General features: G+C 39.6%; 1 protein-coding gene across 4 annotated transcripts in view; it reads right to left on the bottom strand.

The window, feature by feature from the left end:
• Positions 1-12947: 12947 nt before the first annotated feature.
• The window catches only part of LOC121324019 (pecanex-like protein 1), a 57765-nt gene continuing 47559 nt past the window's right edge, over positions 12948-23153 (bottom strand). For all 4 annotated transcript variants that reach the window (XM_041265401.1, XM_041265403.1, XM_041265402.1 and 1 more), the window contains 8 exons: positions 21149-21249; positions 20763-20913; positions 20301-20531; positions 19684-19958; positions 17746-17927; positions 17004-17374; positions 15821-15961; positions 12948-13654 (listed from right to left, as the gene is read on the bottom strand). In XM_041265401.1, the coding sequence (XP_041121335.1) occupies positions 13514-13654; positions 15821-15961; positions 17004-17374; positions 17746-17927; positions 19684-19958; positions 20301-20531; positions 20763-20913; positions 21149-21249 (1593 nt within the window). In that variant the 3' untranslated portion in view covers positions 12948-13513. The remainder of the gene's footprint in view (positions 13655-15820; positions 15962-17003; positions 17375-17745; positions 17928-19683; positions 19959-20300; positions 20532-20762; positions 20914-21148; positions 21250-23153) is intronic.

A 23153-nucleotide genomic window follows, 5' to 3' on the forward strand; every position in this document is an offset into this window, starting at 1 on the left:
GAGAAGTAAGCATGATGTGTTTTTCATCTGCTCCAGTAAGTTTCCTTGGCAGACCACTGCGTCTATGGTCCACAACGTTGCCCGTTTCTTTGTGCTTCTTCAAAAGAGCTTGGACAGCACATCTGGAAACCCCTGTCTGCCTTGAAATTTCTGCCTGGGAGAGATCTTGATGATGCAGTATAACTACCTTTTGTCTTGTTGCTGTGCTCAGTCTTGCCATGGTGTATGACTTTTGACAGTAAACTGTCTTCAGCACCCTCACCTTGTTAGCTGAGTTTGGCTGTTCCTCACCCAGTTTTATTCCTCATACACAGCTGTTTCTGTTTCAATTAATGATTGTGTTTCAACTTACATATTGAATTGATGGTCATTAGCATCTGGTATAATTTTTTAATCATACACCTGACTATATGCCTACAAAATCCTTGACTTTGTGCAAGCGTACCTAGAAGAATTGATGCTGTTTTGAAGGCAAAGGGTGGTCACACCAAATATGGATTTGATGTAGATTTTTCTTCTGTTCACTCACTTTGCATTTTGTTAATTGATAAATATAAACTATAAACATGTCTATTTTTGAAAGCATTCTTACTTTACAGCATTTTTTCACACCTGCCTAAAACTTTTGCACAGTACTGTGTGTGTATATATATATATATATATATATATATATATATATATATATATATATATATATATATATATATATATATTTTTTTTTTTACTGTCGCATATTTTTACAGATTGTATTAAGGAAAAGAAAGTGCCAAATGACATCATTGATACTTTACATGAGAAAGGAGATAAAGACGTCAAGAACTACACACCTATTAGCTTACTCCCTATAATCTACAAAATTAGTACCAAGATACTTACCAACAGACTTCAAGATAAATTTGACAATGCACAATAAAATGAAAAAACAAGGAATTGAGAAAACGTACAGAGACTTGATCAGATAAGACTCCATAAGAACAGCGACAACATCAAGATTAAAAAGGAGCTCGTCAAGGAGATACAATTTCAACAAAGCTCTTCATTGCCACCCAGAAGGCATTTTCAAAACACTGGATTGGGAAAATAAGGGACTGAAGATCAATTGAATCATCTACGATTTGCTGACAACGTGCCCAGTAGAATTACAAACAAGAATACAAGAACTACATGAGGCTAGCATCAAAACAGGTTTGAAAATAAACTTGAAGAAGAGTTACTTTCAATAAATATACCACTCCACAGGCAACTGAAGTCAATAGGGTCAATAACTATGTATACTTAGAACAGTTAGATTTGGCAATGAAGAACCAAATGTGTGAAATCAACAGAAGAGCAAAAATGGGCTGGAGTGCCTTTGGAAGATTAAGCATGGTTCTGAAAGGGAAACTACCCTTATGCCTCAAGAGGAAAGACTTCGACCAATGCATGCCGCCAGTGCTAACTTACGGTTGTGAATCCTGGTCTCTCAATGCAAAAATGACTCAAAAATTACAAACGGCTCAAAGGAGTATGGAAAGATGCATGCTGGGAATAACAAGAACAGGGGGGAAAAGGAAGGAATGGATAAGAACACAAACAAAAGCATGCAATGTTATTATAAGAAGGAAAAAACTGAAATGGCAGTGAGCCAGACATGTAGCAAGAAGAACAGACCATCTCTGGACCAAGAAGAAGACCTCCAGGAAGATGGCAAGATGAAATTAAGAAACACGCTGGAGCAACGTGGATGAGGGGCGCAGCAGACAGGCTTTCGTGGAAGAATCTAGGGGGTGCCTTCATCCAGCAGTGGACTGAAAAGACTGAAGATGAAGATGATGATTTTATATATATATATATATATATATGTGACAACACTGGAAATGTTTGGTGTGTTTGTCACTTTTCCCCAGACCTTTTATACTGTCCTCTAGCATAAAAGAAAGTCGAACTTACAGGAATGCAGTTTAAACAGGATGGTACCTGTGTGTTTATTATTTACAGTACTTCAACAAAATATCCAAAATAAACAAACAAAGACCTAACTCCTTATCGGAGTACTAACTATACCAGTAAGTTTTCCTAACTAGCAGTCTGGGCAGCTAAGCTGCTTACCAGCTCCAAAACACCAGGACTCTTAAGTCCTACCTTGCACAAAAGATTCTTTCTTGCTCCTTCCCACAGCTCACTCTCCAACTCTCTTAAACCAACATGTTGACCCTGCCCTTTTTAAAAGGCTCCCAATTGTTTAATTGATGGCAGCTGTTCAATCAATTACACAATCGCCTTTTCCAATTATGCCATCTAACATGGCCTCCTGGGAATTGAAGTCCTGCTGCGCCAGACCGGCAGGACTATATTTCCTTAAAACGGGTACAGACTGTGCATAATCTGTGGCCCAAAACATCAGCCCTCGACCACAATGCCCCACACTTCATATATATATATATATATATATATATATATATATATATATATATATATATATATATATATATATATATATATATCCAGTTACACATGTTGCATTTCTCTGATGCATTATGAGCACCAATAATTTACTCAAAGTCTTCACTAGTGTTTTCTACTATTATAACAACCTTGACTTCCATAAAGAAGGAAAAATATTGAATGAAATAGCTTGCATCACTTGATTTTCAAGGTGTGGTTTCAGAAGCATAATCAACAAGTACAGAGAAACATCATCCGTAATTGACAAACCTAGGACTGGAAGACCCAAAAAGCTGTCTAACAAGGATGAGCAATACTTGAAGATAATATCCTTAAGAAAAGAAAGAAGACAAGCATTGAATCCATCCGTCAACAGTCCAAAGCACCTTTGACCATTGTTCCATAGTCCAATTTCTGTGTTCTTGTGTATATTTTAGCCTTTAGTCTTGTTCCCCTTTCTTAACAGAGGTATTCTTACTGCAGCACATCCTTTAAGTCCTGATTTCAAGAGTGACCTTTGTACTGCTGATTTGATGGACAACAACACCTGTGTCTTCTGCCAGTTCTGTTGTCAATCCAATGCTTGTCTTTCTATTCTTTAAGGATATTATCTTCAGGTATTGCTCATCCTTGTTAAACATACTTTCTGGTCACCCTGTACATTGTGATGGGCCGAAGGGAGTTCGTTGTGAAATTTTGCCTCCCGACACAAGGATGTGCTGAACCAGTGGAGAGTATTCCCTTTATTCATAAGGCAGTGTGCTGTCTCACAACTCTCAGGTGGAGAGAGGAGCCAGAAAGAGGTAGGCTGTGAAGGCCTGTAAATACCGTGGTGTATGTACCCTGTGTTTTGTTACAGACTAGAGGAACCTCTTGGATGTGCTACGGGTAGAGGAGCAGAGAAGGGGAGAATGCCAGGCTTTTGTTTTAAAGTGTAATTTGTTTGGAGAGCACCTGCACCAGCCCTCACTTACTGACCTCTTTGTATGTACTGCACTGTGTCTATAAATAAACAAGTGACCTCACTAGCTTAAAAATACTTTTTGTGCTGTGTACAATTTCTGCATCTGGCCACCCACATATACATTTGATCTAACATGTGTTGCTTTCAAAACTGTACATTTGAGACCTATGTAGCTAATGGAAGTAGGTAAGATGTATGAAATTATTTTGTTAGCTACAATTTCTTTAAGCATATTTTTCCCTTATCTAGGGTATTGATGTAAATGTGTTAAGTTGCTTTCTGCAGCACCCCAAGAAGCACTTAAGCAGCAAATGAGGTGAAATGTAACTGTTTTTAATGCAACTGTTAAGGTGTTAATACAGTTGTAAAATAGCACTGAAACTTCGGGTAACTGTCTGAATATATGTTCTGGTCAGGTGGTCAGCCCCTCTATCAGCAGCACTGTGCTTAGTGGAGCGTGAGTAATCCAGTGTCATGGAAATGCAAAAGCAACACCGAAACTGACAAACCTGCCTGAAAATGCCTTGTATGTCACCATTCCTGTCAACTTTTATCCAGATTCTACTAAATTCACTTCTTAGCTAAATATGTAGTGCAGTGTACAATATTTATAAAGCAATTTAGATTTGTATGGTGGTGTTTGTTCATAGTTAAACATTTCAAGTCGCTGAACACATTGTAACGTGTCAAGTAACACTGTCAGGTCAGGCGAAATTGATCTTCTTGAGTGTCGGTGTAAATACTCAAATCCTGTATTTTTCCAGGAAGGGTGTGCATGAAGCTGGATTCTGGATGAACCATACCAAAATGAGGATATTCTGTATAAATCATCCATACAATTAAACACTTAATTATAATGTTTGAGATAAAACTTAAAAAACTAACTGACTTGAATCCCATCTGTTATAACATCAATTCAGGCATTAGCTGGAACATTTGCTTATCTCACTTGAAATTAATATTAATTTCAGACAGTGAAACGTCTGTTTCCACTGCATTGGGCTTGCAGGAAAACCATTGCTGCCACAGCCCCCAACCCCCACACTGCAACGCCCCTGGATTCAGCTTCATCAGCGCCCTTGAGAGGACACATAGTCTGCTGAAGTTTCTAGTCCAACTCCACACTGCAGACTGATTGAAGAGCTCCTCACTCCACAGAGATAGCAATTACATGACCTGTGCTCCGGAAACATGGTAGTGATAGACTTTGAGTCCTTATTGTTATGCTGTAGATAATCTTGGAATGTCTTTTCTCATGTTTTTAAACCAGCAATAAGTGTTCTCAAAATGATAATAGAGACACTCAGCTCTGGGATTATACACATTCTAACATAGATCTGGATAGAAGTGTAAATGTTTTGGGTTTTTTTTGTTTTGCAGGAGAGATAATGTACATATCATTTCAAATCACGTAGGAGAAATCAGCAAATCACTGTTAAGGGATTTGTCCAGGTTCCAGTGTATTCATCCAGTGCACAGGACAAAAAAGGCGTAGCTCTAAAGTTAAAAAGTAATTCATGAGTACAATTTAATAAGCTAATGTTACCGTGTGTAGAAGCATTCAGCTTTGGATTGCAGTCATATCAGATTAAATGCATGAAATGAAAGCTCTTGTATTGAGACACCCTACACATGCTGTATATGGTACTATACTAGGCAAAGCATGGAAATATATACCATTATTTAAAATGAAAAATCCACCTTTACTATACAATGTACTTCTTTCAAAACTGCACATTTCAGCTCTGCACAGCGAATGGAAGAGCACGACAGGTATGATTTATGGAACTATTTCATTAGCCACAACCCTTATAAATGGGCTTCTCTGCAGTCCTACATACATGGCAGGAAAGCCAGTAAAAAGAACAGCCCATTCACAGCCCTCCACTAAGTAATTCTCTGTTGTTGGATCAAGAGACGCGTGGGCGTGGGGGCTAGAGAAAGCAGTTCAGCATGTTCCTGCGCAATGTGTCGCGGGTGATTAGAGAAGGCTTGCTTCCACACGGCTCTTCACAACACCTCGTTTGCAAGTGGTTTTCTCAATTCCCTTGTAATTACAGGCTGCGGGGGAGCTGCTCTCACTATAAGCGCCAAGGGAAATGACTCACTTGCTGTAATAAAATAAGCTGTTTGTTGTTTTATTCACCTCAGTATAATTTTGCTATTTCTTTTCAAATATTGTTCTTTTCTATATCAGTGCTAAGATGTTATGAGTTCAGGAGCTGCTTTTCAGTTCTGGTTGCTGACCACAGACATAGCAAAGACTAAATTAGCCAAAATGTCTTCATATTAGTAAGCGCCAGTACCATTTAGTGCATGGCAGTCTATTGAACAAAAGGAAACTTGAGCCCAAGTGTAAAATCCCGAGATGGAGCTGGTTCTTACTTCTACAAAGACGCTTTGGCTGGTTTACAAGTTACATGTATCTACAGCAACTAGAACCAAAGAGCAGCTCTTGAATTCAGATAAAAGCACCTTATATGTCATACAAGTTAAACATCAGGAAAATAAATAGGAAAATGAAAAGGAAAGAAGCGTTTGTTGGTCTTCAATAACTTCATCACACTCATTGTTGTTTTAACATAAAATGTGATGGTGTACCCTTCTATAGTGAAAAAATAGTTGACAAACAACACACAGGCAGACAACCACCTTTTGAAGACTTAAGTTCAGCTTGGATATTTCCCAGACACAAATTGAACAAACTACTGAAACCACAACCAAGAAGGGACCTGTGCCCTCAGTAAAGTGTTCTGAAGTCAGACAGAGCTTTTGAAGTCCTGAACTCTGTGTCAATCACCTGTCCCCCAGTTTCAACAATGAACTAGGCTGGTACAGCGTGTGTGAAGAGGAGTTCTAACAGGGAAGAACACCCGAACAGTGTTATCATGAGATTCCACTGTGCAGGTCAGCTTGTGCTAATCATTGGGCGGCTAAAAAAACAATTGACAAACAGAAAAAACTAATTAACAAACATGCATGAAGGTTTATTATACTTTACTGGCGAGCAGGTGGGGCTATCAGAGTGGACATGAAATTACAACAAGTAGAGCATCGTGCATGGGACTAGCAGAGTGACACGAGCTTGGTCACGAGCAAGCTCAGAGTCAAGTAAACAGCAGAGCAATATAATCCAGAATCACTTAGAATGATTGCAAAAAAAGGATATGAAAAACTAAATCCCTTAATATGGCATCTTTGACTAAGATCCTTACTCCTTTGTCCATAGTCCTGTCTTTTTATTAAAATTAGCCATTTAAATAATCAAATAGGCAAATATATCCAAGCAACAGAAAGCTCAGTGAATATCTTCATCAGGGAAAGCTGTAGGTTTGGGTTAAAAAAGTGTTTTTATTTATTCTTTTGTTAACCAACAATAAAAGCACATACAAGTGCCTAAAAGTATTCTTGTTTTGTGTGAATCTGTCCTAGTCCTTTTCAGGCCGGTTTCATGGTCTAGATGGAAACAAGGCACTGGGTTCAGGTTTGTGTACCAGTGCCAAGCCCAATTCTGTTCCAGGGAGTAGTTGTTAACTTGCTAGTCAGGAGAGCTGGCTCCACTCCAGAGGACTTTTGATCTGCTCCCGTCCTTCACACAAACTGAACACAGACAGAAAGGCCGCTCCCTGACACTGTTACTTAACTCCCCTCTGCCTAGCACTGAAACAGCCATACCTTATTGTTAATAAGAGCAGGAACAAACCTGAAGATACACCCTTACCAGGGTCTTCATAGTGTCAGACCGCAAGCTGGATCCCTGCCATCAAATCCAAAAGGTTTGGTACTTGAAATCTACCCCAGTGACTGGAACCAGGAGTCACTGTTCATGGGTTTGGAGTTATGCACGGGGTACAGCAGTATCTTAGATCATGAGCTACATGCCCTGGAATAATTAAAGGCAAACCATACAACCAGACCAATGGCAATTATTAAACTATTTTATTAATCTCTCTCCCCCCCTCCAAAAAAAACTCAAGGGATAACAAAAGCAGAACTTTATATCGAAATCATACTGCTCCCTTCCCAGTTCCTCAGCTCTAACCATAGGCCACACCACCTTCCAGTCCCTGAGTTTTAACTACTAGACAACACTTCCTCCAGTCCCTAGCTTACACTGTAAGGTCGCAATGCCTCTTTTCATCCTGAAATACTAAAACAAAAGACTGCCAAATAGTGTTGGCATCTTAAAATCATTTAAATCCAGGTCTAAAGCAACAGTTTAACAGCAAGCAAACCCCTGCCCCTTCTGACAGTCAACGTTCCTAACCTAAGATGTCATTGTACCCCAGCTCAGGGCATGAGAAAGTGAAAGCTTACTCCTAGTGGGTTTTAGCACTGTAAAAACAATTCCTGAGTTAATAGTTCAATTCGTCTGCTCTGTGAATATAACAACTCCAGCAGGCTCAGTCGTGCCTGTCAACTTCCCTCGATAAAGTCGGAATCCTGACATTCCTGAGAACACAGACGCATTCCTGAGTCTGAAAGAGAAACACTCAGCATACATGCTGGGAATAATCTTATATATGGTACATGTTGCTATGGAGATGGGATGCATGTCCCCTGGACAGGGTTGTAGTGGAGCAGCCTCTACATTACTCTTCTTTTAGGTTCTGCATATCTAGAGAAGCGATTATCCAACTGGGATGGAACTTGACAAAGACATTCATTTAAAATTAATTAATAATTGAGAGTAATGTGGGGTATGTTGACGTTGTTTGTCTGTCAGTTTGTTTTCTTTATAAATCTAGGCATTAACAGAGCTGTCTGTCTGATGCCTTTGTCACAATTACATGTACTGTGCATACGGTAGATATAGGTCAAGGTGATTTCATGATGGATAATGGATTTGCTGTATTTTTTTCTGCTTACAGTTGCAGTATCCCACAATCCCGTTCAGTTTTTTTTGTTACAATAGAAATAAAGCACTACAAAACACTTGATTGTAAGATATCTGGACATAGATAAAAAAAAAAAGAAAATAGTACAATTATAGTTCCAACATTTTGTCAAAAAGCAAATGTTTCCTCATCCCTGCTGCAATCTGGCTCGTGGTATGTCTCAAGCAACACAAATATGGCTAATCAGAATAAACAAAAACAGTCCTTGAGGAACTGAAACCTTCATACAGGTGTGGCTCTTTGTTATTTCGTTGGTGTATGAACGGCCGTCATGCATACTGACATGGGTCGCTGGGACCTGGCTCAACCCGGGTACGACCCTGGTACGTGGTTTCACACTACTCAGGATTGTGACCAAGGTATGGACCCAGGTAGGACTGCAAGTGTGAAAAGGGCTTTAGTCTAGCTCAAAAGCAAACATTTAAAGGCATGCTTACCGATGCTTTAAAAATAACTTCTCTTTAGCACTAATAATATGTCACTGCACCCTTTTCTTGTGCTAAAAAATCCTGTTGTTTTTTTTAAAGTTTCTTATACTTTAACTTTGAATATATACAGTTGTGTGCACATGTATTAGAACCCCCCATTGCTTCTGTTCTTTTGATTTGTGCATATGAAATCAAACCACTGTAGCATAAAATCTGCAAATTAGTGATAGTCTAATTTAATAATTTAATTGATGACTTTAATAGGTCACACATCAATTCATTCAAAATAGTAAGAGAAAAGGAACACATAGCCACAAATGATAATAGGCATAAGACTTTTTAGAAGTTGTGTAAGATGCCTAATTAAAGCATGAAGTGGTCTAAATATTGTCATGCAGGTAAGTATATAAAGAATATATGACAACTCTTGCAGTTTTCTAATACAGTTGCACATGACTAGATAATCCAGGCATTGTGATATAGTTGAAAAGTTACTGCTGTTTCCTGGTATTTAGTTACATTCTAAATTAATGACTGCACATATGGTTGCATCATTTACATCTCAAATGTCGTTATTTTGCAATGAAATGGCTATAGATTGATAATACATTGAAGTGGATCACTACAGGACTAGCAGCTAATGTATTGGACTTGAAAGATACCAGATGTTTATCTATAAAATAATACATCAATCATCTTACCTGTTATTCTCTTCCATTAGCTACATAGGTCTCAAATGTGCAGTTTTGTAAGAAAATGCATTTTAATTTAAAACGTGGTATCTTTAGGTAACAAGAATTTCCTTTTTCTTTTTCACAGGAAATATATTAATTTGCACTTTCTGGGTCATGTTACTAGCGCTGTTCAGGGAAAGCATCTGATTGGTTATTGATAGGAAAGAAGCCACTAAATGGGCGGGGACAATTTCACCAGGTGAAATGAGCAAGCACTGTCTGAAAACATTGATCTCAGACAGAGGGTTCTTTCACAGTGTAGTACCAGATATCATGATATAAACGCACACATTGGAGACCTATATAACGAATGGATGTGCACAACAGATTTATGGAATTATTTTGTTAGCTACAATCAAAAAGATGAAGCAAAAGATTTTCATATGCAAAAAGGGTTCAGTAATAAAACCAATGTATTTAGTAAGAGGTGATTAAAACACAGCTAAAACATCTTCAGTATGTGATTACAAGGTTTAAACTGCCATTAATGTAATGCCATTACTAATATACATACACAATTTTGCTTTGTGTGCCAAGGCTAACTTTAATTACTGGTGCAGACCCCTAGAGATGACTGCTATACTGGCCTCATTACAGAAACTGCTCATGCTTGCTAGAAGACTGGTAAAATATGCAGGGTACTTTATTTAACAAGCCAAAAATTCAATGAGTGCAAAAAACAGTATTAAATGAGAATTAAAAACCCAGTTCATGGGGTAATAAGCAGATACAAAAAAGGGTATTTGTACATTGCAGGGGTACAAAGTGTTCCTTAATCCCACAAGCAGGTATTGATATGCTTTGTGGACCTCCAGGCAGATGACTGGCGTGGCATATTTGAGCTGGTGAGTCTCCTTGCAGAGTTGTGTGTGTGTGAGCCTTTATAACTCCACACCAGTGTTTTATAATCATGTAATCTGATTTCTTTGCAGGTTTCCCTGGTGCTCAAGCAGCTTATTCTGAAGTGCTGAGAAGAAAAGTTCTCACGAGAAATGAAAGGAGGAATTCTATGCTGCTTTATTGAACTTCTAATGGCCTTTGGGCATCCCTAAAGAATGAATCTTAAAGGAGTGCCAACCAAGCTTACAATCCATTTTCTTACCTCTTATTAACATGATCAGTGTCCCCACCCCTCTCTTCTTTATTTCCTCCATCAGTTGCAGCATCTTGGAGAGGTTAGACAATTGATTTTAAAACTAGTACTACATCTACTTTATTTAGCATATTAATATGCAAAATCAATGTCTTTACTGTGTATCCATTTTATGTACCTACAGTATGGCCATTTTCAAAGAACAGTTATAAAGGAATTTCACAGCCAGTCCTGATTCTGAAACTGAAGACTCAAGACAGTGTCTTAGTTTATATCCCCATTGCTATAAACATGATACATATAGCAGTTATTTCTGATGTGTTGTTAACGCTCCATGATGATGAGCAGATGCTATAAAAAGCACAACCTGTTTGCCTGCACAGACTCCTCCCTCATCCATGGAGAGACATTGCCATCTGGTGGACTATCAATTACAGATGCTTCTGTTAAGCCACACTCCACAGAAAAAGATTTCTGAAAACATGCATTTATCACATTTTTTAAACATTAACTGTATAAATGTTGTGCACCCACCTGCTGTCTGTGCTTGACTACAGCCTTCAGTACATGTAGCAAAGACCAGTTTCACAGATTTGGTCACGGCCACGTTTTGTTGCCCAATCGTGATGATGTATTTCCAATTGAGGATATGCATCCTCTTGCGACATGTATATTTCTGTTATTGGATTCCATGCTGAACACTGCCTGCACCGTTGGGAAGAGAACAGGAGAGGATACCTTGTGGGGCTTCTTGTGTGCTGCCCTAATCTTGGGACACCACGCCAAGATGCTGGGTGGCAGGAAAGATTTTTATATGGCAGAATGCACAATTAGACAGACTCTGCGTTTCATTCCCACAAAGGGCTCATAACACTAACACCACTGCCCTGCTCTGAACATGCAAAGAAGCCTGACTTCATTTTTAAAACTGTGTATTACTTTGTATTTATGAGGTTGCAGCATTGACAGAATGTCAAATAATTCAGACTGGTTACCATCTGGTTCGTGCCATTTGAATGTGTCTGACTTCAAATGTATCTGGAAAGGGGATGTATACCTTGCCTCAAACCACTTACAAGACTCACACATCAAGAGGTTTTTCTTAAAATGATGTGTGTGATTTTGCGAGATGATTTCCTGCAGTGAATGCAACGCCCAGTTCTGGATTTTGACTGATGATAGCGCTTGTTGTCTTGTTCTTATTCCATTCCTCTTCTAAGGTCTCCGAGTCTTGTGTGTGTATTTGGAGGGTGAATAGGTTCGAGTACATGTTGGTTTTCATTTGTTTTTAGTTCTGATAATTTCAGCAACACATTTGCCAAAGGGGGGTCTATTATGGTGACATTTGCTATTTAATGATAATGTTTAATGCATTCTTTGCTTCTGATCAGCAGCTGAACAAATGCAGCTGGGGTGGAGATCTCCAATCAAACCTGATGCTTTCCTATGAAGCTGGGATATCAGTATCCCTGCCCCACTCAATCACACCGTGTTGTCAGCTCAGCTCATCAGAAACGACTCAAACTAAAAGTGGCTAAACAGGCTTCATAGTGTTTCAATGAAGAACCCCAGTCAAACACGTTATGTATTACAGTATACTGAGCCCCTGAAAAATAAACCTTGAAAACAAACAAGACTAACTACTGTAGCCTTCTAAACTTGTCTAATCTACAGGAATAATAGATTAATCTAGATCAACAATAAATCATACACAGTTCCTAGCATAACACCAAAAGCTGGACAGGAAATCAAAATGTTTGACTTTATTTTCTTTTCTTTCTTTTTAATATATAAAATTAAGTTAAATAAGCTCTGTTGGAAACAACCCAACAGCATTTCAGTTCACGAAGTTACCTTATGGTCCTGCATATTATTATAATAATAATAATAATAATAATAATAATAATAATAATAAACCTTTGTCGTCCGTCCGCTCCCCAATGCAAAAAAAAAAAGCAATCAGAAGATAACTAAATGTAAATAACCCATGTTCACAGTAATAAATAAAAAAAAAAAAAAAAAAAAAAACTCTCTTCCTTTTTTACAATAACATACACACACACATATATATGTGTATATAGTGGGAACGAAACATAGTTTTTCAAGTTAAAGAAAATCCTAAAACACAGAGCGATAAATAACACAAAAGGAGATAGTACTATAGATGGCAGAATGGCATGCTGATTGCATGTTTTTCATTCCGAAGGCATCTGTAAAATAATGGCAAATTCACTTCAACAATAAATAATCTTTGTCTGAGGATTACTCAGAACTGTAGTGCACTGCTGTAAAAACCACTTATATATATATATATACTATATATATATATATATATATATATATATATATATATATATATATATATATATATATATATATATATATATATAGAGAGAGAGAGAGAGAGAGAGAGAGAGAGAGAGAGAGAGAGAGAGAGAGAGAGAGAGCGAGAGCGAGAGAGAGAGAGCAGGTTTCTTTAAACACGTTTTGCAACTCTAAAATTAAACAGGAATGACAAAGAGCAAAAAAGTATATATCCATGACAAACAGAAAAATAAATCTCCTGTTTAACTACACCTAGCCAATGCTATACGGTCTTGGCATAAACAAACAGCTTAAATGTGCATCATATGAAACCATGACAATCTTCTCTTTTTTGGCAAGTCGTTTTCTTGTATGTGTGTTTTTCTTGACTGGACTGTAATAAAGTTGTCTGACTGTCACACGGTTATGAGATGCATAGAAATATTCAACTTATAATGAATGTGTGTTAACAGGAGTGTAACCTCATGCAGCATATTGTGTTATATAGAGGAAGAACTCCACCTCCCCCTGCAATGCTCTCCTACAATCTTGTAAAGGGGCTAGAGAGCATGCTGCCGTGTCCTCATCATCCCACTGCAGATCGACTCCGTCCCGGAGGGCTGTGTGAGTGTTCTGGTCCTTTTGTTCCCCCGTGTCTCTGGGGCAACTCATACTTCGGCCCCCAGCTCCATGACCCCGGTCTCAATGATGGGTACTAGCTTGTCTTCGATCTGCACCAGCAGGATGATTTTATCAATGTGGGACCGGCTCCCTGGATCTCTACAGCAAGGCACCCAGCGGTGAATCACCTATAGAGAGACAGACAGAGAGAGACCATTCGCAATTAGAAAACCCTTCAGTGTGGTGAACCACATCAGAGCAACAACTGTGGCTTCAAGAACCATACTGACCCCCAGGGAGTTCTTAGACATGCAACCTGTAATGAGCAGAAAACAACTGAAGCGGGGTCCGAGTATAGTTGCTACGATTTAGTCGGCTTTTTAATAAACAAAACTATTTTCCCGTTAGTGATATGCAGTTTGGTAATTCATTATTTTGGTTAAGTAAAGTCGACATGAAATATGTATTTTACTGTATAAGGGTCCGTTGCTAATTTACAGTATGACTCTCTAAATTCAAAATCAACATGACGTATTTACCTGTATTTGCTTCTACCGACAGATTATCCGTACAAACCGGGATATTTCAAAAGAGACATATTGCAGAGCTCAACGAGACAGTCTTTGAACAGCCCTGCTCTAACTCACTTTATCCCGTAAAAGGAGCGCTAACCAATGCTTTACAATCTAGTAACTCTTACTAGCCTTTTTACCATTATAAATTATCACCTTTTCTATTGGAATCTTCTGGTTGTCACTTAAGAACATAATATAACAAACTGTATGAGCGAGAGGAGGCCATTTGGTCTATCTAAGCTTGTCTGGTTCCTGGTAGCCGACTGATCCCAAAACTTTGTCAAGTTGTGTTGTCAAAGGATGTCTGCCTCAACCATGACTAGGTAGCCCATTCTATACCCTATAGCAATTGCAGTGCTTCAGTAAATTATGTATGTCAAGGGGTCACCCCCGCCCCTGGGTGTATTTTGGTTTATTGTGTATATAGTGTGGGTTATGTAAGATGGGTGAATTTAAAGCTATGTTGGTATGTGAGCATGGGGATGTGTGATTGTGTGTGTAATAGTGGGTGATGGGGAGGAAGATAAAATCCTCCCTGCAAAATCATGGGGGAATGTGGCTGGAGCTGTGAATTGAATAAGTGATTAAACAATTAATCAAGGCTCCAGCCACAGGTGTATAAATAGGGTGATCAAGGGTGATACGAAGTTGGTGCGCTCAACACGAGTCAGGAGGTAAAGAGTTTAATATATGAGAAAATATGCTACACGCGCTGGTTAGACCCCAGCACGATACTTTTGTTTTGTTCCGTGTCTGTTTGTCTGTCTGTATTGGCTATCGTGCAATTATTATTTTTATTTATTTAACTCCAATTTGCAATTATGTTTTTTCTCCTCGCCACAGCAAGTCCACACAGAGCACAGAGGTTTTGAGGGCGCGTGAGCATCCGCCATTCTCAAAAGCCTAAAGCCAGAATCGCTTTTACGTCGAGCAACCCCGAGCAGAGGTGGGGGGGCTACCGATCCCAAAGATCAACCTTGCTTTTTATCCACTCTGAATGTGCTCTGTGTTTGGCCAGTAGGGTTTGCTGTTGTGCGATGAGAGTTGCCCATTTCCCATCCCCTACCTCAGGAGCGAGAGAGCCAATGTGACCCAGCAAAGTGTGGTCTATTTGCACAGCCTGGACGCAAACAGGCACTGTCCAAGCTGTGCAACTCATCCTGCCTCCCAGCAGCACTGCTTTAGCTTGGGGACTGCAAACAATAAGCTAATAATTAAAAGTGTTTGAAAAATATAAGCGATGACAGACAGTCAGAAGCATAAATGTTCTTTCTAGTTATTTCCACAATACTTATATAGGAGCAGACAACTGAGACAACCGGGTTAACATTTTGAAATAAATTGTTGCAGATTGGGGATTTTTTCTAGTAGTTTATATTTTCCACTCAGAGAAATGTCATTTTTATTAGCCAGTTTGGCCAGAACTTTTGAAATCTTAATTCTAGATCAGATTTTTGCTATGTGTCAGTTTTTCATGCTTTAATCTTGGCAAATATCACCCTAGGACAGTCTTGATTTTAGTTCTGGGGCACATATTTGAACAAACACTGCTTGAAATTTACCTGATGGCAACAATTCTATCATAAAACAATTTATAAATGACTACCTGAAAGACATTACTGTAATATGTGAAAAACACTTTTCTTTCCCATCTAATTTATAATCAAAGAATATTCATAATTGAAAAGCCCATGTTTGTCCCAGCTCTACTTGATTTTATTTCGTATGATCTGGTTGTGAGCTCTCCCTTAATCCAGGGCTGATTGTCTGCAGACTCACGTGTCCCTCCATGCCCTCCTGAGGGCTCCACTCCCTCCAGTAGCTCCTCCCAGCTCTCAGCCTCACCACCTCGTCCGGCCACTGCAACTCCTTGCGCTTCGACAGGTTAATAGTCTCCAGCACCTGGCTCGGGTCAATGACCTGCAGCAAAGCACACATTGAGGAGGGCTTATAGCAAGTTGACTCACAACCCTCCAGTGTTACAGCCAACAAGACCAGCTCAATTTCATGAACACATTTCTGAGATTTACAAAGTAAAGGCACCCAGTCCTACCTAATTTTGCATTTTAGTTACTACTGCCTTTGCTATTGTTTTTTGATTCTAAAAAAAAAAAGGGAATCCTTAAATAATGGAAAGGAGAGAAATGTCCATCTTTCACAGACTGGAAACATCTAATGCTATTTGTATTACAGCTGGAGGATCCACCAGACAGTTAAAAGAAAATGTAATTGCTTCTTTAAAATGTTGGGCCCATTTATAAATTAATATATGATATATATATTACTGTCCACTTACTACAGTGACTTCAAAAACAATGTTGTAACATTTCTTATAATACTATTCCTGTTATGTAATAATTATCACTGAAGGCATGGGTATGGAGTGTGGGTTTAGAGTTATATTATTTGTTAAGTTATACATTTGAGAATATATTTGTATTATACGATTGCGTGTATGTTATTTAATATCAAGTACCTAAAAAAACAGGTTTACCCCTATGAACTGCCAGTCCTTTTCTACATTAGGACGTTGTGTAAATGTTAAGCCTGATTTTCTTTGCCTGGTTTCAACCTCATGTTCTGCAAACCCAATACGGCCAACATGTACACTCACATAATGATGCCATGACTGGGTGTGGAGAATAAAATGTAATTATGAAGCAAGGATTTGAGTGGCACCAAGCTTTGAGGCAACTCATGTTATTGTAACTTTAGCACAAGGTATAATATAATGCCAATGAGACCTGGCTACTCATGAATAGTGGTTTGAACAAACTGTCTAGAAACTCCCTTACACAACAGTTGACTGCAATAGCTCCCCAGGCCTGTGATCAGAACATTAAATGGTTTTGACATTGAAAAGCCACACAGGCCCTCCGATTTCAGAGTGTAAACCACTGTACTTGAATACAGTTAAAGTAACATCAAGATGACTTTAATCTTGTCCCTGGCTTAGGCTCACCTGCACCCTGTAGGCGATGTCATCTCTGCGGTGTGTTTCTGGACCGCCCAGCCCCTCGCTCCCCAGCAGCCCTGCCAGCGCATGCCTCTTGCAAGGGGGGATGCTGTGGCTGGACAGGCTGGCGGAGGGCCCGGCCGGGTCGCTGCTGGCGGTGGCGACGGACAGACGCAGCTGGAGGGAGGTGGGCAGGGTGCGTAGGGAGAGCTGGCTGGTGGATGAGCGACGACATGGCTCTAGTCCCGAGGCAGAGGTGCGCAGGGAGGAGTGACGGCTGCTGCTGTAGCGGTACGAGGACTGGCTGGCTACCGAGGCCCGGGCTGGGGAGTGACGCACCAGGCCTGACTGCACTGACTGGGAGCTGTGACTGGTGCCTGTGCAGGAGGAGAGGCGGAGTGGGAAGGGGGTCATACATAGAAGCAAAGGGAGCCAAGCACTCGTTCATTTTTACACTGTATTTTTACTCAAAAAAGGTGTAGGTATAGGAAAAGATATCTCCACTCAACACAGCAAAGTGCTCTAGTGGTATAGGAAAAAGAACTCCACTCAAAAACTGCAGACCAGTAAACTACTCTATATAGCAATATGCCTTTATTTGTATTTACTTGTGAGTATTAAAAAGACACCATTGAATTCTGTAAAGTTACTTTGTGCAGAAAGAGATAACTTTTTAAAATTATCTATATTTCACAGGTATTTTGAAACACATCGCTGAGCTGCAGTCTGTGTTCAGAGCTGTGCTCACCCATGGCGTGGGGCTGGTAGGAGACAGGGGGTGCCAGTCCAGCTGCCCCTCCCTGTGAGATGCCACTCTGCTGTGACTCTACCCCCACCCCATTGCCGCTACCACACGAGACCCCTCCTCCAGCGTCAGACTCTTCGATGTTCCCGCCACTGTTGCACCCGGCTCCACAGCCTTTCCGCAACCTGCTCGGGAGAGCCAAGCAAGATGTGAGACATTATACTCTACTGTTTTCAGAGATTAAATGTTTCTAAAGCAGTGTAAAGAAGTTCTAGGCAGACCCAACTAAATCTACCAAAACAGGCATAAAAAAACAATTATTAAAAGTTTTTTATAAATTATTTTTTTCTCAAATACAATTACTATTTATTCCATTAGCAATAATAGGGAGAAATGGTGAATAAAGTTTCCATTATTAACAAACCTTAAGACAAGTCACATAACCTCAATATGACAGACATATTAGGTGAGAGGTTTACGCCAAGTTCACCGACACATTTACCATGAAGTGTTCATATTAGGGATCCAAGTGGGGTATGATCAGTTTTTTTTTTTTTTTTTATCAACTCTTTCAGCCCTTTTTTGGTAAAATCTAAAAAACTTTAAAATTGAAAAACCTAACTGAATTTGTGCAGCTAATAGAGTGGGACATACCATTGTTACACAAATATTTTTATTTAACTGACAAAAAAGCTGAATACAGTTCACTGCTCATACTAATTGTACTATACTATAGACACACAATAATAATAATAATAATAATAATAATAATAATAATAATAATAATAATAATTGTACTAAGAGACATTCAACTTTATTTTTTATTTTCCTGGTACCCTCGTTATCGCTTGTAAGTGGCAAATCACGTCACTCTAGCACTGCAGCTCATGATTTTCTAAATAGAAATGATTTTACATGTATTTATAACACAGATATTTCCAGCACTTTTAATTCCATTAAGATGAGAAAAAAAAAAAATTGAATTAAAAAGGTACTCTAGATTTATGTCACAAAAAATTAGCTAGAACTCAGGCCTGTCGCCAACCTCCAAAAAAACAGTTATTGTTTAAGATGCTGTTTTATTACAGCCCATACAGTATAAATCCATGGACGAGACCCTTACACAATTTCAGCAATATGCCAAATGACTGCAGTAACAAAGTAATCAGATAAACTGAACTCATTTCAATACATGCACAGTAAATTAAGCTACCTTAATAAAAACAAAACTGACCTGCTCGCAGGAGCATCCAATGTAATGCATCTTCCAGATATGTGCACTACGACTTCACGCAGCAGGCTAGCACGCCCCTTTGAATCCAGGTGCTTCATAAGCACAGTCCCTCAGATAACTATCAATTTGGTCCGCACAGCATTTCTTTCACTTGTTATGCAACTTCGCCCAGTTTACTGCTTATTCCGGTTTCACAACAGTTTGGGACCTCAATTAACATTTACTTTCTTTCAATAAATTCATTTGGCCGTTTTATTTAAATTATTAGGTCAAAATGAAGCCTAAATTAGAAACATACTGAGAGTTGCCAAAAATAAAATCAGGTAAGTCTAGTTATAACTTTTGACTTCTGTTGCTATATTAAATTAAGGGATGGTAACAGAATGCAAAAATGCTGCCAATGCATTTTCATTTGTACATAAAACTTGGTTTTGGTTTGGTTTTATTGTTTGTGAAATAATGGGCCGATTGTTCTTGTACGATACCCACTATCATATCCAACCCAGAAAACCATAGAATACAGCAGACTACAGAGAATGAAGCCAATAACTCAAAGGGTTAGGTCTTTGTAATCAAAAAGGCAGTCATATTAAGTCATAGGTCAAAACGAAGGGTGCAGTTAGATTTTGCCACACTGAAAATATAAAAAATCTCCATGGTAACATTTCTGAGGTATAAGCAGTGTTAGCGCACTCCTCCCTCTGTACCTGTGCCAGGTGTTGACAACGAAGTTGCGGATGTTTCCAATGCTGATCGCCCCACCCATGATGTCCCGCAGCTGGCTGTGGGAGTTGCAGTAGGAGGTGGTGAGGGGGGACACGTAGATGGGGTACCCGATGGGCTGGTCGCAGGACGAGTTGATCATGTTGCGCAAAGCTTGCTTGGCATTCTGGATACTGCCACGCTCGGGGTTGCGGTTCCGCAGGAAAACCAGCTCCTGCTGCTGCCCGGCCCACAGCCCGCGCACGCACTCCTTATTGACCTAGACAGAGAGAGACAGAGAGAGAGCGAGCACAAGCCCGTCCTTAATACACAAAGAAAAAAGCATCTCTCCTTCCTACTTACACATCTTTAAAGACTGGGTTACAGCAGAAAAATAAACTTTGTTTTAAGGGAATTAAGAACTAAAATGATGACTATAAACTAAAATGTTCCTTAAAAACAATTTTTTAAACTCCAGACAACAAGCTGCTTTTAAAGTTGACCCATACATTTATCCCCTGGTACAGACCAGTGCATCATTGCTATAAGACAGCAGCCCCATCTGGTTTTTCTCCTGACATGCTGCTTTGACTATCTGCCTGCCTGCGTGCGTGGTTCTCACCTTGATAACACGAAAGCTGAGGTAGCGGCGGTTCAGCATAATAATCTTGTACTCGTTGGTACCCTCATCCATGACGTGGCGCAGTGCCAGCAGAGAGGGGGCATTGGAGAGCACCGCGCTGCGCCAGGCTGGGTCCCCCTCGTGCGCAATTACCAGGGTCTGCTTGTGAGTCGAGATCGCTTCAAACAGCACCGCCGGCTCCTCATACTCATCCGGGGAGGTGAAGTGATCCTGGGAGAGCAAGAGCCAGAGGGAGAGGTCAGGACCACACCACAGCAATAACACTTGCTGTATATATTGTTCTTCAAGCACCGGAATTCCAAGACACTTTATGAAAGTGGCTCTACAAAGCTAAATTTAAGCTAAGGACAAATATTAACCGGTCTACTGGGCATGGCAGTGCTGGGTTAAATCCAGCCCTAGCTATAGCTGTCAATGATGACCCCAGCTGTGTGCAGCTACCTGGTGCAGTTTGAGAGACATGCGTATCCCCGGCACCACCACTTTCTTGAGGAGCTCCATGTCTGCAAATATCCACTCGTCCCGGACCGAGGAGATGCGGAAATCTCCCTTGAAGAGAGCGTGCAGGCCGTACAGGAATGACTCGAGATTACTGCGGAGAAGCACACCAACAAAACAAGATAAGACTTAAAGGCCTTACAATCAGATGTCTTACTTCCTAGCAGCACGTTATCAATGGGCCCCTTGCATTGAAAATGACTTAATTTTTCTACATTAAAACATACACCTAATCACCTCTGGTGCTATAGTGCATTAATAATCCAGTGGTACCACAAAGCAGAGATTTAAACTTGCTTCATCTGTTGGATAAGGGCAGGTAGTATTACCTGGACATGTGGTGAGAGGCAGTCCCCAGAGCTCTTCTCCCCAGCACACACAGCCCGTAGCACAGAGTCACCACAGCAGAGTCCTTGTCCGAGTTCAGAGGCTGGGAAAGAGCATGCAACAAGCAGTCAGATTGTGAATGGGGTTACATAGTGTATGTCAGCACAGATTTAGCTATTTCACCACCAACTACAACATTTCTCAGCATGTCCTGATGTCAATCAAAAGTACCTTTATCTAAGTTTTCCAAACAGATGTAGAACAAAACAAAAAAAACACATTACACGAATGTTTTTTTCTGGTCATGTAAAGTCCAGTTCTGATTCCATCAGATTTTAGAAGAAATTTAGTTCCAAAGGAGCAGGTTTAAAACTGATGGTACGAGATATTTTCCTAGGTTTCTGTTTCAGACCAAACTGATAAATTTAAGAACTGCATAACAGTTTTCACATTTTATAAAAATGTAGTGAGGAAACTTTAGTTTTTAGGAAGTTATTATCGTATCGTTACACACCAGCTGTTTGGTCTACCAGAGAAGGGCCCAAAGTTAGCAGTTATTCACCATTTAAGGGTGTGTTCACACTGGGCCTGTTTAGAGGGGTTTGGTCCGGTACGGTTCAGTACGTTTGATGTGAAGTCTGAACAACAAAGTCCGCTTTGGAAACAAACCACACAGAGTTCACCTAAAGAGGTGGTCTTGGTTCACTTGCTAAACATCAATATGAACAACTGCGGGACTCGTCCTTTTGCACATAGGAAACAAACCATACAAGTTAAGTAAACACTTTGCATGTAGTTTAGTTAATATTCTGAGGAAACAAGTATAGCAAAAAAATTAAAATGTCTTTTGGAACTACATTAGGGTTACAAGACATTCCATGAAAACTGGGATTGTCACAGTTTTAGCCTTAACTTGTTGTCCAGGTCGGAAACAGTAAAATTGTTAACCGTCCGAGTATTAGGTTGTGTTAGCGTCATTCAAAACAAAACAAAATTATATGGATTATTTGTTTAAATCATTCTGATTTTGTGTATACCATATATTTAAATGGTAATAGTAGATCTAGTTTTTAAATCTGGCTTTTTGTACATTTTTAGAATTTTTAAACTATTACTGTGTTACTATATACTGCTATTTTAACAGCTTCAGAGTTGCTACGGCATCAGTCAATTGAAAAAAGAAACAGAAACAGTCTGAAGCTCTGACAGAAATTTGGTCAGACACCAAAATCCAAGCCGAACTGGACAAAACTCACAAAACTCACTTTTCTTAAATTACTTTGTTTAACCCTTTGCGGTCCATTTATTCAGCTCCTGTCAGGCATGTCAGGTCTAATTTATTTACACACAAGCTGTTTATTTAACACGTGTTGTTTAAAAGTAATTTTGTTCACAGCAAAACGCGTTTAAAAAGGCACTGCATTTCAACATGACACTACATCTCCAGCCCTGCCCCATAGTCGTGCATACTGATATATCATCTCCTGATCACTCGATTTATCACCAAACTCCTCAATAATACTATCCAAGTCTTTTTTTTTTTACTATAACATCTCAAAAAGCTTGGCAAATGTCCGCGATTTTCTATGAGCGCTGGATGCGGAAGCAGCTCTCTTGTTTGTTTATGCCCGTGTTATGTCTGTGGTGAAGGGACCGCGCATATTGCTCAGATTCGCCTCCAGTTTTTTTTTTCCGGCTTCTCTCGGCCATTGAAAGCTTTTCTTTGCTTTTTCAGGAGAAAAAAAATCTAGGGACGCCGTTTTGATGACGTTGGACAGGGTTTGACATTGGACCGGAAAGGAACATTTTTTAATGTCGGACCTGGTCCGACATAGGACCGGAAAGGGTTAATGCCGACAGTAGGAGAGCTGTACAGAATTTCGGTAAACTGCAATATTCTCCTATTCAACAACTGCATTAATTACATTAGTGAAGTGCTCCCCCTGTGCTTTCTTCCACAGCAATACGTAAGAATCTAAAACATGCTATATTAAAAACCAGAGCAAT

Source organism: Polyodon spathula, chromosome 12 (assembly GCF_017654505.1).
Source record: "Polyodon spathula isolate WHYD16114869_AA chromosome 12, ASM1765450v1, whole genome shotgun sequence".
NCBI lineage: Eukaryota > Metazoa > Chordata > Actinopteri > Acipenseriformes > Polyodontidae > Polyodon > Polyodon spathula.